The sequence below is a fragment of the Salmo salar genome, chromosome 16, assembly GCF_965601325.2.
Source record: "Salmo salar chromosome 16, fSalSal1, whole genome shotgun sequence".
Lineage (NCBI taxonomy): Eukaryota > Metazoa > Chordata > Actinopteri > Salmoniformes > Salmonidae > Salmo > Salmo salar.
In genome coordinates, this window is record NC_138306.1 from 16,385,731 (window position 1) to 16,401,485 (window position 15,755).

General features: G+C 42.8%; 2 protein-coding genes across 2 annotated transcripts in view; one reads left to right on the forward strand and one right to left on the reverse strand.

Moving 5' to 3' along the window:
* LOC145861176 (uncharacterized) overlaps positions 1-1,102 on the reverse strand; it is a 29,593-nt gene extending 28,491 nt beyond the window's left edge. Inside the window, exon 1 of the mRNA XM_082963245.1 lies at positions 858-1,102. Coding sequence (XP_082819371.1) covers positions 858-1,102 — 245 coding nt within the window. The remainder of the gene's footprint in view (positions 1-857) is intronic.
* Positions 1-15,755, forward strand: part of tspan9a (tetraspanin 9a) — a 287,169-nt gene that overhangs the window by 31,697 nt on the left and 239,717 nt on the right. The window contains exon 2 of the mRNA XM_014147922.3: positions 4,627-4,691. The gene's annotated coding sequence lies outside the window, so the exon portion shown is untranslated. The remainder of the gene's footprint in view (positions 1-4,626; positions 4,692-15,755) is intronic.

A 15,755-nucleotide genomic window follows, 5' to 3' on the forward strand; every position in this document is an offset into this window, starting at 1 on the left:
GGAAGAGATTTTCGATGTACCCATTCCATGGCACATGGTTTATGAATTGATACGCAAAACAACACCGGATTCAAAACATAGAATTTTTCAATTTAAATGACTATACAAAATTCTTGCAACTAATAGGATGTTATATATATGGGGGATACAATCTTCCCAGCTCTGCAGATTCTGCTGTGAGGAGGCAGAGTCATTAGATCATTTATTTTGGTATTGTCCATATGTAGCTCGTTTTTGGTCACAGGTCCAGGAATGGCTGAAGAATTGCAACATTTGCCTAGAACTAACGCTGCAGATAGCAATACTGGGTGATTTGAAAAGCCATAGTCAATCAATCAATCAATAATATAATAATTATTTTAGCAAAAATGTTTATTTTTAATTTACAATCTGTAGAAGCTATGAGAATATAAATGTTCAATTATTTTGTGAAGCATCACAGCACAGTTGAAAAATATATGGCAAATAGAAATCCAAAATGGATGATGTTGAGAGATAGATGGGAGGGGTTGAATGGAGCTGAAGGGTGGGACTAATAACAAGATAAACAATGTAAAACATACGGTGTATGTAAAATGTATATAGGTTCAGAACGTTTGTGAAATAGCAGTTACAAATAGAAATCAAACTGGATGGACATCAGAAATAGAGGAAGGACTAAAAACAAACAACAAAGAACTATTGTAAAATAGACTGTCTGTAAAATGTGTATAAGATGAATAAATTGAAGGTAAAAGCCGAAGTGTTTATTAGTTTACTCCAATTGGGCGATCGGTGGTAGGGTTTGCGGGGAATAATAATAAAGGTACATTCATTTAAAAAGTACAGTGTCTCACAGAAGTGAGTACACCCCTCACATTTTTGTGGATATTTGAGTGTGTCTTTTCATGTGGCGGCACTGAGGGGGTGGCGCTTTGCGGCGGTGTGGGGTGGTGGGTGTGCGGCTTGTGTGGTGGTGTGGATTTGCTGTCCCCTCGGGGTGGCACGGCTCGCGGCCATTGATGTCTGGGCCGCTGGTGGCGGGGGTGGCTGCACCCCTGGGTGAAGGTGTCCAAGTTGGGTGAAGGTGTCCAAGTTGGGCCCAAAGTGTGGCCACCATCATTTTCCAGCACTGCCTTAACCCTCTTGGGCATGTTCCCCAGAGCTTCACAGGTTGCCACTGGAGTCCTCTTCCACTCCTCCAAGACGACGTCACGGAGCTGGTGGATGTTAGAGACCTTGCACTCCTCCACCTTCCGTTTGAGGATGCCCCACAGATGCTCAATAGGGTTTAGGTCTGGAGACATGCTTGGCCAGTCCATCACCTTTACCCTCAGCTTCTTTAGCAAGGCAGTGGTCGTCTTGGAGGTGTGTTTGGGGTCGTTATCATGTTGGAATACTGCCCTGCGGCCCAGTCTCCGAAGGGAGGGGATCATGCTCTGCTTCAGTATGTCACAGTACATGTTGGCATTCATGGTTCCCTCAATGAACTGTAGCTCTCCAGTGCCGGCAGCACTCATGCAGCCCCAGACCATGACACTCCCACCACCATGCTTGACTGTAGGCAAGACACACTTGTCTTTGTACTCCTCACCTGGTTGCCGCCACACACGCTTGACACCATCTGAACCAAATAAGTTTATCTTGGTCTCATCAGACCACAGGACATGGTTCCAGTAATCCATGTCCTTAGTCTGCTCGTCTTCAGCAAACTGTTTGCGGGCTTTCTTGTGCATCATCTTTAGAAGAGGCTTCCTTCTGGGACGACAGCCATGCAGACCAGTTTGATGCAGTGTGCGGCATATGGTCTGAGCACTGACAGGCTGACCCCCCCACCCCTTCGACCTCTGCAGCAATGCTGGCAGCACTCATACGTCTATTTCCCAAAGACAACCTCTGGATATGACGCTGAGCACGTGCACTCAACTTCTTTGGTCGACCATGGCGAGGCCTGTTCTGAGTGGAACCTGTCCTGTTAAACCGCTGTATGGTCTAGGCCACCGTGCTGCAGCTCAGTTTCAGGGTCTTGGCAATCTTCTTATAGCCCAGGCCATCTTTATGTAGAGCAACAATTATTTTTTTCAGATCCTCAGAGAGTTCTTTGCCATGTTGAACTTCCAGTGACCAGTCAGTATGAGGGAGTGTGAGAGCGATGACACCAAATTTAACACACCTGCTCCCCATTCACACCTGAGACCTTGTAACACTAACGAGTCACATGACACCGGTGAGGGAAAATGGCTAATTGGGCCCGGTTTGGGCGTTTTCGCTTGGGGGTGTGCTCGCTTTTGTTGCCGGCGGTTTGGACATTGATGGCTGTGTGTTGTGTTGTTTTGGGGGGACAGCAAATTTGCACTGTTGTGCGGGCTGTGCGCTCGCTACTTTGCATTGTGGCGGAGTGTCGTTTCTTTGTTGTTGTCACGTGGGGAGATGTACTCGGGTATTTGCAGGGGTGTGTGCTCACTTTTGTGAGATACTGTATGTATGTCTATATAGGTATGTGTATGTATATATGTGTATATGTATGCATGCGTGTATGGATATATATATTTACCCCAAAAATATAAGGGGGATTGGAAATGATGCAGATAATTACATTGATGGAAGCAACAATCTTTCCGCAATATTAAGCTGATCCACCCCTAAAAAAATAAAAAAAATAAAGACCAGCTCAGTCTGCTAAATGAAATCAGATGTAGTGTAAAAACCTTTCAGAGTCGTTATTAATACATCCAAGTGTGCAGTGTTTAAACGTTGTCATCTGTTGAATACTTTACGAAACGGTGTAAAGGTCAGAAAATGGAAAGAAAATGCCTTGAGGGGATTTGTTCCTTTTCTTTGTCGGCACACCTGATATTCTTTGAGTGTCGTGTAAGATCTCTTCTCCTTTGATAATCCTCGAGATCGAACATCAAAGATGGTATTATCGCTCAAAGAAGTGAGTTTCTATCTATATCCCAGTGCTTGTAGATTGGCGCATTAAATTGACAGTTTTTAAGTTAAGCTTTTGTACCATTTTCCAAGGATGATAAAATACTAGCCAGGAGATTCTGGACATTGCTAAAGAACCAGCGAACCCGTTTAAAAACGGTTTGGAGGAAACCACTCTGGGAAGGTCGTAAATGAGCTAAAACTTCCAAAAAGTGAACTGTCTCTTTAAGGTTTCACAGGAAAACAGGAAAACAAAAGCATTGGAGTGTGAAGTCTGGTTTCCCGGAATGAAGGAAACACTTGGATCAGGGGGGATTCATTTTAAGGAAGAAAGAAAAATACCAGTTGCCAGTTCATTGCCATCTTTAAGTTATGTTCCACAGGCTTATGGTTTGGGAGCCACAACAAAAACAAAAACTAATGACATGTTGACTTTACGTTCGGGTTTTAAATAGAAAAAAATAAGAAGAATTGCTCTATTAAAAATGCCACGTCCTCAGTTATTGTTTCTCTTTATTCCCTCCTGCGCCCTCCACTCGCCAATGGGAACTGAGTGGGACTGGAGGACTGGGGCTGGAAGCAGAGCACCCAGGTCCTGACTGTAGTCTGCTTTGTAATTGAATGAGTGCAGCGTGAGCTGCGGTTGGGGGGGGGGGGGGCAGCAGCAGGCATGGGAATACATAACAGCTTTTTAGAGAAATGGCCCACAAGAAAGAGAGGGAGCGAGAGAGAGGCTGAGCAGCAGAACGGAGAAAGATGCCGCTCAGACTCTGAACTGCAGGGCCAAATGCAACATGAGCTCACGGATTGGACTGGAGGTTCTCAGTCCACTCAATGTCAACCTGCACTCTTCCCACTTAGACACTCACTGACTCATTCTGGCCTCAGGTCGGACATATTTGGCACATAAGTATGTAGTTTGTGCAATCGCAACATCTCTGCTTGATAGATGACTTATCAAGTCTAGAATAGCATCTTGACTGTTGAAATACACCCATAAGACATTTGGTCCGTTTGATCATGGGAAAACTACCGTATGTCCAAAGAACCAAAATAGACTACGGTTGGCTGTGCTAACTACTATGACATGCACAGTAAATGTAGTGTCTGTTCTGACTTATCTTCAAGGACTAAATTCACCCCTAAAAGGGATACAATGGCCATCACACATGCATTGCTTCTTGCACTGCTTCCCACTGCATTATTTCCATGTGTTTGTGGTTGCATAACATGGTAACAATTACCATCTGCATTTAGAGGTGTTTTGTTAAAGGTGAACATACAATCACACACACACACACACACACACACACACACACACACACACACACACACACACACACACACACATACACACACACATACACATACACATACACATACACACGCACAGGCAGAGGAGCAGTTGATGTTTACCTTGAGTTGTGTGTGTTTCAGGCGTATTACTGTTGTTTACTGGGGTCTCCCAGTCCTTTCATGGCCCCTCTCTGCTGCAATCTCTCTCATTCACAAAATACACAGCCTACCTTCACATTGGACTCCATTCTGGCTTCTACAAAACAACTACCCACAAAGAACCCTTCACCGCTGTGTGCCTGTTCTTTACAGTAGCTGTCTCTGTATATGGTTTGTACTGGAAAATGTCCCCATCCATGTTGTATTTCATCAAAAGCGTCAGCTTGTAGTTCAGCCCGTTTTTTCTCTTTTGTTTGACAGGCTGTCCCATTACAACCAGGGGTCCCACTGCTTCTGTTCTGTTTGCCTCCACCACATCTAAGCCGGTAAGACATGACATCGCCTTGTATCCCGTTACACCCATACCAATATATACGTGTTGAAAATTGCAGATTTGTGCACTGATAAGTGGCATTAATTGGAACGCAGTGGCTATACATGACGTCAGAGCTCAGTGGCTGTACAGTAACACGTTATACATGACGTCAGAGCTCAGTGGCTGTACAGTAACATGCTATACATGACGTCAGAGCTCAGTGGCTGTACAGTAACATGCTATACATGACGTCAGAGCTCAGTGGCTGTACAGTAACATGCTATACATGACGTCAGAGCTCAGTGGCTGTACAGTAACTTACTATACATGACGTCAGAGCTCAGTGGCTGTACAGTAACATGCTATACATGACGTCAGAGCTCAGTGGCTGTACAGTAACTTACTATACATGACGTCAGAGCTCAGTGGCTGTACAGTAACATGCTATACCTGACGTCAGAGCTCAGTGGCTGTACAGTAACACGCTATACATGACGTCAGAGCTCAGTGTCTGTACAGTAACACGCTATACATGACGTCAGAGCTCAGTGGCTGTACAGTAACATGCTATACATGACGTCAGAGCTCAGTGGCTGTACAGTAACATGTTATACATGACGTCAGAGCTCAGTGTCTGTACAGTAACATGTTATACATGACGTCAGAGCTCAGTGTCTGTACAGTAACATGTTATACATGACGTCAGAGCTCAGTGTCTGTACAGTAACATGCTATACATGACGTCAGAGCTCAGTGGCTGTACAGTAACACGCTATACATGACGTCAGAGCTCAGGCTCTGCGCTTCACAGCGCTGTATGGGTTTTGACTGACAGCTGTTCTGAACTTGGGCACCTCGAGCAAAAAGAAGGTGCCTCCCGCTAATTTGATAACTTTTGCAAATTTTTTGTTGTCTGAGTAAGGGAAATGCTGTAAGTTAAGAGGACTTAGAAAGATGAGACGTTGAGGATTATTATTAATACCGCTTTGACGTCATACAAGCAAGCAGAACACCTGCGAGTCCAAGTGCATAGCGTAAAACCGATGCCCTATACAGTGTCAACATTTATGATCACTGTTTGATGAACAGTTACAAGATGACATGACATCATACCCTGGGTTGTTCTGAACAGAATGAGCCTATGTTTGTCTATTGTGAAGAAAATTTGCTGCGGCACACGCACCTGAATGCAGTTATGGCTCCTTTCTATAGCAACACACATGCCCTGCACACCTGAGGATCTGTCTTTTTCTGCCATCGATTTCCTGTGTTTGAAGGGCCCAAAATCCACTTGTCACTTAAATTACGCTGGATTGATGGCTTTCATTTTACTCCTGCAACTCTTTCATGCTCTTGCTTGTGCCTGTTGTTTTCTCCCATTAACATTACGACCACAGAAGTGTTTGTAAGGACCTGTCAAACACACCGGTAATGGCTGAAATGGGCTCAGTGGAATACATTGTCTTTCTGTTGAATCTATAAGAACACATTTAACACATGGTCTCAACACTCCTCACATGAAAGATAAGAAAATTACTTTATTTTGATGGGTGTTCACTTTGTGTGAAGTAATCATTTAATACAGTTGAAATGTTTACAAATTAGATGACCTGAAATGAAAACAACTTTGGAAAATGAACACTTGTATTATAGTGATATGTCTGGCCTATGTACTGTTATAATCTCTACCCAGCTCAGCCAGAAGAGAACAAGCCACCCCTCAGAGCCTGGTTCCTCTCTAGGTTTCTTCCTAGGTTCCTGCCTTTCTAGAGAGTTTGTCCTAGCCACCGTGCTTCTACATCTGCATTGCTTGCTGTTTAGGCTAGGTTTCTGTACAGCACTTTGTGACATCTGATGTAAAAAGGGCTTCTTAAATGCATTTGATTTTAGTTGATATTGCAAACAATGTAAAGTATGTGTAGCTAGGTGTAATCGAGAGCCAAGCATGTTGATTTTTAATCCGAGGGTATCCTGCTATTGACACACTTGTTGAATTATACAACAGAACGTGACAACAGTAATTAATGAGGCAGTCTAGACAGCGCAGGTGAGTGCAGGTAGGCTGAGACAGAGCAGGTGAGTGCAGGTAGGCTGAGACAGAGCAGGTGAGTGCAGGTAGGCTGAGACAGAGCAGGTTGTTGGTGGTTGCAGCCCTCTTTTACCCATTTATGTTAATTCAGTCAAATATGCAAATATACCCAGTCTACAGTATTTATGCAAATTAAGCAGCATTTATTTCAGCTTTAAAAAATTCCTGATTTCATTAGGAAAATGTATATAAGTGCATTCTATGAATAAGAAGGGAGAAAAAAAGTACAATAAATTGAATTCCAGAATTCACACCAAAATCCCTGAACTCCGTTCATTATTTGTCAGTCAATACCAGATGGATTTAAAATGTTTGGAGTATAGTCAACCATTGTCCAACTGTTGCGTTTATTAGAATTGTTTTGAAATATTAAAAAAAATGTTATGGCTGTTGCTACTTTCCACACACACCAAAATTATGACCTGTTTCTCTGACGCCAACCTGAACCAGATTGCGTTTTATCATGGACCGTTTTTGGACTGTCTAAACGACTAATTGTGTGATGGTGGGATGCAGGGTTGTGATCCAACCAAAATAACTACAAGTGTGCTTAATCTATTTCCTCAACGGCACAGCTAGGAGAGATAAAAAAATAAATAATTAAACACCTTATAGTTGAAGACTCTTTGATGCATTGAAATTACTTTGCAGAGGTATGTCATTTTTGTTGCCTTATGTTGCACCTACCCCACATTTTCCAGGAACATTCTTATCAGGTTACTGAATGTATCCAGTGTATTTTCAAATGTCATCAACAAATGCGTCAAAAAGTACAGAATGTAAATTGCACATAAAATCAAGTGTAATGTTTGGATTCAGTCGTGTCAGGTGAACTGTTGTCCTCACCTTTGGTCTGATAATTTTCCCATAATCTCCAAACTGTTCCCTTTGAATTGCTACCATGCATATGCTTTTCTTTTGTAAGAAACATTTCAATTACACCTCTTGGAGGGAACGCAACACCCAGCTACATCTCAACTCCCCGTGGAGTGAAAAAGTATGTGATCGTAGGTGCAGGGAAGGACGACAGAGGCAGAGAAAAATACTGTTCACAGGGAATTTATTATTCCTAAACACGGTAAAGTGGGGAAAAAAGGGTCTGGATAGAACCAAAGCAAAGAAAGTAAAAGTTAAGAGTCCCCTCTCCTACCTTACCTGCCTTCCCACTTCTTATCTAACCTTAAGCACCACCTGGCGCATTAACCAAAATACAGGGGGTGGGCCACCCAGGTCTTACCTAGCGTGCATACACAGATTAAGTACTACGGGTTATGTATGCCCGCGGGCCTCTTGCCTAAACACTCCCAAGGTGCCTTCCCCTTCCCTCCCCTGGGAACAAATGAAACAGAATAATTACTAATATTTAGTGAACAATTTCAATAACCAAAAACACTAAGTCATATTGGCACACATACCTCAGAAGGAGCGGCTACAAAATAATATCCACAAAACTTTTACTGACCGCCACAACAATCAACACAGGACATAAAAAAGAAGCTCCTTTCTGACAAAGGAACACTGGCTTTTATCAAGCTGGAGAAGGAGTTGGTAATTGAAGAGACAGCTGTTTCCCCTGACGAGAGGGAGGGGCCAGAGCTCCAATCAGCGATGGGGCCGACCAATCAGCTGCTTTAGGATTCCAGGAAGCCATTTCCTGAAATACACACACATACAAACCCACAACAACACAGAAACTGGGGAACGTAACAACCCCTGTCCATATAGGCCAATTCCCACAAGTGTAAAGGGTTAAATTACTTACTTTCTTCCAGTCTTGTGATGGCCTATTTATGTGTACCCTAATAATTGTGAAGAATTTGTTAGTGTGTACCCCATCAAACTTGAATAATTGTGAAGAATTTGTTAGTGTGTACCCCATCAAACTTGAATAATTGTGAAGAATTTGTTAGTTGTGTAAGTTTTCAAGGGATTTCAGTATCTAGGTCATGGCGGCAGATAACCTAGTGGTTAGAGCATTGGGCCAGTAACCGAAAGGTTGCTGGATCAAATCCCTGAGCTGACAAGGTAAAAATCTGTCTTTCTGCCCCTGAGTAAGGCAGTTATCCCACTGTTCCTGGGCGCTGAAGACGTGGATGTCAATTATGGCAGCACCTCTCTGATTGAGGGGTTGGGTTAAATGCAGAAGACACATTTCAGTTGTACAACTCACTAGGTATCCTCCCCTTTCCCTTTCTTTGAAAAATAATGAAGACATGAATCAAATTTTCAAATTATTCAACATCCTCCATGAGCAAAATACCACTGGGCTTCCCCAAATACGGAAACCATGAAATCCCACTTGACGAAAACAGGTTTAATCAACGTTGTTTTCACATCATTTCAACCCCCCCAAATAAAAAATGTGATGACATTGAATCAACATTGGAAAATCAATGTAAGGGAATTTTACATTTTTGAATTTGACCTAACTTTTAACCTAAATCCAATGACATGGTGAATTTTTGGGTTGATTTCACGTTAAGTTCACGTTATTTAAACAACTACGCGTTGAACTGACGTCTGTGCCCAATGGGATCAGATTTATTGTTTTTTAATCTGGTCAGGTTTAGGGATCCTCCTGTGTTTTATGATTCATTATGTTATTATGTGGTGGAAAATACCTTCCTGATTTGATTCCCCTACAGCTTTAAGACATTTTATACCCTCTCTATTAGGAGGGAAAACCATTTTGGGTATTTTGGGTAGTTTACACACAAAGGCTCTTAATGGGCCTACCAAAAAGTACACTCCCGGGGCTAAATTAGAGGCTACCCAGAGAGGGTGGCTTGCTGCTGGTATGGGGCCTGCTTCTTTTCTGGCTGTCTCCAAGGCCCTGGGTTCAGTGGCAACAGGAAAGACCCCCTTACTCCTATAGTCGTCTGTGAGTTTTCCCAATTTGCTCAGCATCACAGGGCCAAGGCCTAACCCCCAGGCAACTATGTGCACCAGGAAAGTGTTCTGTTCTGTTCCAGCCCCATAGAAAAACTGCCCGGCGTCTAGTGGTGATAGTAATTAATACTGCCCCAAGAGGACAGTAGGCACACATAGAAACACACTAGGAAGCCCCGGCCCTGTCTCAGTGGTGTAGTAGTTAATACTGCCCCAAGAGGACAGTAGGCACACATAGAAACACACTAGGAAGCCCCGGCCCTGTCTCAGTGGTGTTGTAATTAATACTGCCCCAAGAGGACAGTAGGCACACATAGAAACACACTAGGAAGCCCCGGCCCTGTCTTAGTGGTGTAGTAATTAATACTGCCCCAAGAGGACAGTAGGCACACATAGAAACACACTAGGAAGCCCCGGCCCTGTCTCAGTGGTGTAGTAATTAATACTGCCCCAAGAGGACAGTAGGCACACATGGAAACACACTAGGAAGCCCCGGCCCTGTCTCAGTGGTGTAGTAATTAATACTGCCCCAAGAGGACAGTAGGCACACATGGAAACACACTAGGAAGCCCCGGCCCTGTCTCAGTGGTGTAGTAATTAATACTGCCCCAAGAGGACAGTAGGCACACATGGAAACACACTAGGAAGCCCCGGCCCTGTCTCAGTGGTGTAGTTATTAATACTGCCCCAAGAGGACAGTAGGCACACATGGAAACACACTAGGAAGCCCCGGCCCTGTCTTAGTGGTGTAGTAATTAATACTGCCCCAAGAGGACAGTAGGCACACATGGAAACACACTAGGAAGCCCCGGCGGGGTCCTAAATGCACCAAATGGCAGCAGAAGCAATTTCTGGAATGCACTCAATGCATTCAACCAGCAAAGCCCCATAATAGGACGTTCATAAAGGTTACATGTAATAAGTTACATTTGGGGAATCTTTGGAGTCTCAAGCATCAAGGCTTCCTCTCCAGTCTTAATTCATGTCAGATCTACAGTTAGGGGGGGAAAAAGTATTTGATCCCCTGCTGATTTTGTACGTTTGCCCACTGACAAAGAAATGGTCAGTCTATAATTTTAATGTTAGGTTTATTTGAACAATGAGAGACAGAATAACAAAAAAATCCAGAAAAACGCATGTCAAATATGTTATAAATTGATTTGCATTTTAATGAGGGAAATAAGTATTTGACCCCCTCTCAATCAGAAAGATTTCTGGCTCCCAGGTGTCTTTTATACAGGTAACGAGCTGAGATTAGGAGCACACTCTTAAAGGGAGTGCTCCTAATCTCAGTTTGTTACCTGTATAAAAGACACCTGTCCACAGAAGCAATCAATCAATCAGATTCCAAACTCTCCACCATGGCCAAGACCAAAGAGCTTTCCAAGGATGTCAGGGACAAGATTGTAGACCTACACAAGGCTGGAATGGGCTACAAGACCATCGCCAAGCAGCTTGGTGAGAAGGTGACAACAGTTGGTGCGATTATTCGCAAATGGAAGAAACAAAAGAACTGTCAATCTCTCTCGGCCTGGGGCTCCATGCAAGATCTCACCTTGTGGAGTTGCAATGATCAAGAGAACGGTGAGGAATCAGCCCAGAACTACACGGGAGGATCTTGTCAATGATCTCAAGGCAGCTGGGACCATAATCACCAAGAAAACTACTGGTAACACACTACGCCATGAAGGACTGAAATACTGCAGCGCCCGCAAGGTCCCCCTGCTCAAGAAAGCACATATACATGCCCGTCTGAAGTTTGCCAATGAACATCTGAATGATTCAGAGGACAACTGGGTGAAAGTGTTGTGGTCAGATGAGACCAAAATGGAGCTCTTTGGCATCAACTCAACTCGCCATGTTTGGAGGAGGAGGAATGCTGTCTATGACCCCAAGAACACCATCCCCACCGTCAAACATGGAGGTGGAAACATGATGCTTTGGGGGTGTTTTTCTGCTAAGGGGACAGCACAACTTCACCGCATCAAAGGGACGATGGACGGGGCCATGTACCGTCAAATCTTGGGTGAGAACCTCCTTCCCTCAGCCAGGGCATTGAAATTGGGTCGTGGATGGGTATTCCTGCATGACAATGACCCAAAACACACGGCCAAGGCAACAAAGGAGTGGCTCAAGAAGAAGCACATTAAGGTCCTGGAGTGGCCTAGCCAAAATCCCTCCTGAGATGTGTGCAAACCTGGTGGCCAACTACAAGAAACGTCTGACCTTTGTGATTGCCAACAAGGGTTTTGCCACCAAGTACTAAGTCATGTTTTGCAGAGGGGTCAAATACTTATTTCTCTCATTAAAATGCAAATCAATTTATAACATTTTTGACATGCGTTTTTCTGGATTTTTCAGTTGTTATTCTGTCTCTCACTGTTCAAATAAACCTACCATTAAAATTATAGACTGATCATTTCTTTGTCAGTGGGCAAACGTACAAAATCAGCAGGGGATCAAATACTTTTTTCCCTCACTGTAAACCTGAATTAGCCTCTTTGACATTGATAAGAGAGAACTTGAGGTTCAGGAGCTCCAATTAAAACTAGGTACACCAGGTGCTAGGACAAACTGTGAAACCAGGGTGCAGAGCAGAAGAATAATTACATCTGCGTCTTGCTGACCAAGAGCGAAGTGTCCCGTCAGCAATTACCAACAATAAGTTCCTCCAGCTCGCACAAACTTTGGCCCAGAGAAGCACAGTGTTTTCATTAACTGAGCTGTGAACCCACGCTTGGTATGCCGGTCAGGCTGGCTGCTCTCAGAGTGTATGTGTACTGCCCAGTGCCCAGTATAGTAGTGACCTCTGGCAGGTAGTTTCCATGCTGCAGTGTTCCCTATTGGGAACTCAGTAGCATAGCAACATCTGCTACTTTCGTTAGCCCAGTGAAAAGGGGGTCTCCCAGGGAAATAGCCATTTCTGGGGGGAAATTGGGGAGGGAAAAGCAAATAAAAGCCCAGAGTTGTCACCATAAATCCCCACAAGGAGGTAGAGCTGTGCTTGCTGCCTTTTGACTGAGCCCTTTTTTTCATACTTTTTAAATTCTGCTTTTTTTTATCCTGCTCTGCCCACCTCCACTCCTTCCACTCTTGAGGTGTTTGAGGAAGAAAGTTAATGGACTTATCTAACATCTTTCACATCTATTCTGCTCTGCTACTTTGCATATCCTCTCCTCCTCATGAGCCCTTATTAAAATGATTTGATTAACAAGCACGTGGAATTCACTGTAGCTACTATAGCATATCGCTATCATAGATGCATGTAACACTATGGTTGCGGTGTCAGCAATTGCTGTCAAGAGGTAACCAACTGTGACTTGTTCATATGTGTGGATGTTTCTGTGGGATGTGTGTGGGTGCATAATATGTAGAGGTCGACCGATTATGATTTTTCAATGCCCGCCGATACCGATTCTTGGAGGGCCAAAAAACCGATGCCGATTAATCGGCCGATTAAATGTTTTGTATTATTATTTGTAATAATGACAATTACAACAATACTGAATGAACATTTATTTTAACTTAATATAATACATAAATACTATCAATTTAGCCTCAAATAAATAATGAAACATGTTCAATTTGGTTTAAATAATGCAAAAACAAAGTGTTGGAGAAGAAAGTAAAAGTGCAATATGTGCCATGTAAAAAAGCTAACGTTTAAGTTCCTTGCTCAGAACATGAGAACATATGAAAGCTGGTGGTTCCTTTTAACATGAGTCTTCAATATTCCCAGGTATGAAGTTTTAGGTTGTAGTTATTATAGGAATTATAGGACTATTTCTCTCTATACGATTTGTATTTCATATACCTTTGACTATTGGATGTTCTAGCTAGCTAAGGACACTGCACTCGGCAGCTAACTAAGGCAGCGGTTTCATGGAAACGAATCCATTGTGATTGAATTATAATGTCAATACTAGCTACAGTGGTTAGCTAGCTTGGAGGAGGCATTTAGGGTTGTGTGCATTGCGTCTGTGCACCTAGCTAGCTACCATCCCATAGTCTACATTGCATATGAAGTGTGTCTGGCTCATCCATGAATGTACGGAGAAAATTTCCTTTTTTTGTTGGCTCCCCCATGTAGGAGTTTGTGCTCTCTGATTGGCTCAAAGTCAAGTTGTTGGCCAGTGGCCACTGAGGAGCATTGGGATTCAACAAGTAGAATCGGTAGGTTTGTCGCTACAGGGTCAACAGGTAGCAGGTACCACTTTTGTTCTAGCAAGAGAAGGAATGGCCTCCCACTGGGTTATGATCTTAGTCTATCTGTTATTTTCACACAGCACATCCCGTTGTTGAATTGTTATTGTCATGCTAGATACCCACTTGTCTCTCAAGTTTTTGTATGCCCAATGCCGTCTCTGTCCTGACACAACCCTTTGCATTGCAGATGTTACAGCAGCTACACATTCTGCGATACATATTCTGTTGTAAATGCTGAGAGAGCTGGTGAGAATAAGAGCACAGGTGCAGGTGAAGGGAGGGTGTAGGAAGACATAGTTGTGTGGCTGCATCAGCATGGGCACAGTGCACATTAAAGTCAAACTGAGTAGAGTGTCCTATTTCACAGGCTCAGTTATGTGTTTTGTGTTATAACATCAAGACCTTGCTTCACGGCATGTGCTGCAACACAAGGCCTTTCTGTGTGATGTGGTGGCTGGGATAGAACAGAACAGAGCACAGTGTGAGGGTCAACAGGTTCATGAATTATGTTGGCTCTTGACCAACATGTATTGCTCAGATGGGTTATTGACATGAAATTAGAAGACAGGGAGTTCTTGTGTTCTTACTATGTTAAACTTACTGTGTCTAATCAATGTGCATACTGTGTATTCAACCAGACATTTCTATTGATATTATATTGCCAAATACTGAATTGACCTCCCATTTATAAAGCATGCATTAGAAATTAATTTTAAATGTGCCCTTGAAGGCACAGTACCTTCAGAAAGTATTCACACCCCTTGCTTTTTCCAAATTTTGTTCTGTTACAGCTTGAATTTAAAATTGATTAAATGGAGATTTTGTGCCACTGGCCTTCACACAATACCCCATAATGTCAAAGTGGAATTATGATTTTAGATTTTTGTTTTTACAAATTAATTAAAAATAAAAAGCTGAAATGTCTTGAGTCAATAAGTATTCAACCCCGTTGTTATGTCAAGCCTCAATAAGTTCAGGAGTAAACATTTGCTTAACAAGTCACATAATAAGTTGCATGGACTCACTCTGTGTGCAATAATAGTGTTTAACATGATTTTTGAATGACTACCTCATCTCTGTACCCCACACATGCAATTATTTGTCAGGTCCCTCAGTCAAGCAGTGAATTTCAAATACAGATTAAACGACAAAGACCAGGGAGGTTTTCCAATGCCTCGCAAAAAAGGGCACCTATTGGTAGATGGGTATAAATAAATAAAAATCTGACAATGAATATCCCTTTGAGCATAGTGAAGTTATTAATTACACTTTGGATGGTGTATCAATACACCCAGTCACTACAAAGATACAGGGGTCCTTCTTAACTCAGTTGCCAGAGAGGAAGGAAACCACTCAGGGATTTCACCATGAGGTCAATGGTGACTTTAAAACAGTTACAGAGTGTAATGGCTGTGATAAGAACAAACTGAGGATGGATCAACAATGTAGTAGTTACTCCACAATTCTAACCTCAATGACAGAGTGAAAAGAAGGACGCCTGTACAGAATAAAAAACATTCCGAAATATGCATCCTGTTTGCAATAAAGCACTAAAGTAAAACTGCAAAAAATGTGGCAAAGAAATTAACTTTATGTCCTGAATATATAGTTATATTTTGGGCAAATCCAACAGAACACATCACTGAGTACCGCTCTTCATATTTTCAAGAATGGTGGAGGCTGCATCATGTTATGGGTATTGTCACGGTTGTCGTAGGGTAAAGTGGACCAAGCCGCAGCGGGGAAATGTGCACTCATCTTCTTTTTATTTAAATGGACAAAGAAGGTGAACCAAAATAAATACGTACACCAAAAAAAACACAACGACTAATAACAGGCCAGTAAGGCAACAAAGCTATACACAGCACAATCTCCCACAAATACTAAAAC